Here is a 1,422-nt window from a genome sequence, read left to right as displayed (position 1 = left end):
GCTGTGATAGACACAAATTTAAAAATAATAATAAGAAAACAAAAAAAAATAAGAATAATAAGAAATATTAATAATAATAAAACTCAATTCTTAGATATAGCATCCTCGGCCACCCAAATTTCTTGAGCTTAGAATCAATTTTTAGGCCAAAATAACTTAGGTTGATATTCATATTAAATCCGAGTTACTTCAATATAAAAGTTCTAAATCCAAATTTCTTGGTGTAGTATCCTTTTTTATACTCAAGTAACTTGGATATGGCGTCCCTTTAATTCCTTAAATATAGCAATGCCAAACTACTTTATCACTATTTTTTTAATAGTAATATTTTTTAAAATTTATTATTATTAATAATAATAATAAACATGTCTTATTCAAATTCTTATAGTTTTTAATTTTATCTTTTAAATCAAATCTATATTTTTTTCTTCAATAGTAATAATATTTTTTAAATTTTTTTTAATAATTATATTAATAATAATAATAAACATGTCTTATTCAAATTCTTATAGTTTTTAATTTTATCTTTTAAATCAAATCTATATTTTTTTCTTCAATAGTAATAATATTTTTTAAAATTTATTATTATTAATAATAATAAAACTCACTTTGTAGATATGAGATCTCCTTCCAAACCCAAGTAACTTGGGTTTGTTGGTGCTAGACTAAAAAAAATTTTTGGTATTGCATCCCCTATCATACCTAATTAACATGGGTTTAATGCCCCTACCATACTCATGATGTCTAGGTTTATTAGTCTTTTCACACCTAAAATGCTAAGATTTGACTGTCATGCTTGATCTAAATCCTTAAGGTATGAATATATCTTCACTGTTTATTTTTCTTGAAAAAACAAAAAAAAACTCTAACCTGAAAGTTAAAATTTTATCAATATTTATATTGTAATAAAAAAAAACTTGCAATATTTTTTTATATGGAATATTGCATAAAGATAAGTCGGTGTGCATGGACTGGACTATTGAATTGATTGATTGATTGAGTACTCCAGCCATATAAATATAGAAGCCTTGCATTCAAACGTGCAAAAATCGTAGCGTGAAAACATCTCTTACGTTCAAATTAAGCTAATTTCTTATTATTCCATCGGGGCCATGGGGTTTGTTATTGTCGACAAACGTAAAGGAATCGTGACTTGTGAGACACCTGTTTTTCAGCCTGGAGGCCCTGAATCACATGTTCCTCCGACAAGCACTGAAAAGCAGTTGAGGGCAATTTTCATGGAGTGCGATATCAATAAGGACGGTGTTCTCAGCAAGAAAGAGCTAAAGCGAGCCTTCCGTCGTCTAGGTGCACTTATCCCTGCCTTTAGAGCCGCCCGTGGGCTCCACCATGCCGATGCCAACCACGATGGGGTTGTAGACATGGATGAGTTGGATGATCTCATCAAATATGCTTATCGTC

General features: G+C 29.6%; 1 protein-coding gene across 1 annotated transcript; it reads left to right on the top strand.

Moving 5' to 3' along the window:
* Positions 1-1,043: 1,043 nt before the first annotated feature.
* LOC105120354 (calmodulin-like protein 5) lies at positions 1,044-1,418 on the top strand (the record flags this gene model as incomplete). Its single annotated transcript, XM_011018519.1, has 1 exon — positions 1,044-1,418. A coding segment is annotated over exon 1 (306 nt), but the record flags the coding sequence as incomplete, so codon positions are not given.
* Positions 1,419-1,422: the final 4 nt, after the last annotated feature.

Source organism: Populus euphratica, unplaced genomic scaffold (assembly GCF_000495115.2).
Source record: "Populus euphratica unplaced genomic scaffold, PopEup_1.0 scaffold7449.1, whole genome shotgun sequence".
Classification (NCBI taxonomy): Eukaryota; Viridiplantae; Streptophyta; class Magnoliopsida; order Malpighiales; family Salicaceae; genus Populus; species Populus euphratica.
Note: the sequence above shows the minus strand (reverse complement) of the source record. Positions and strands in the feature narration are given on the sequence as shown.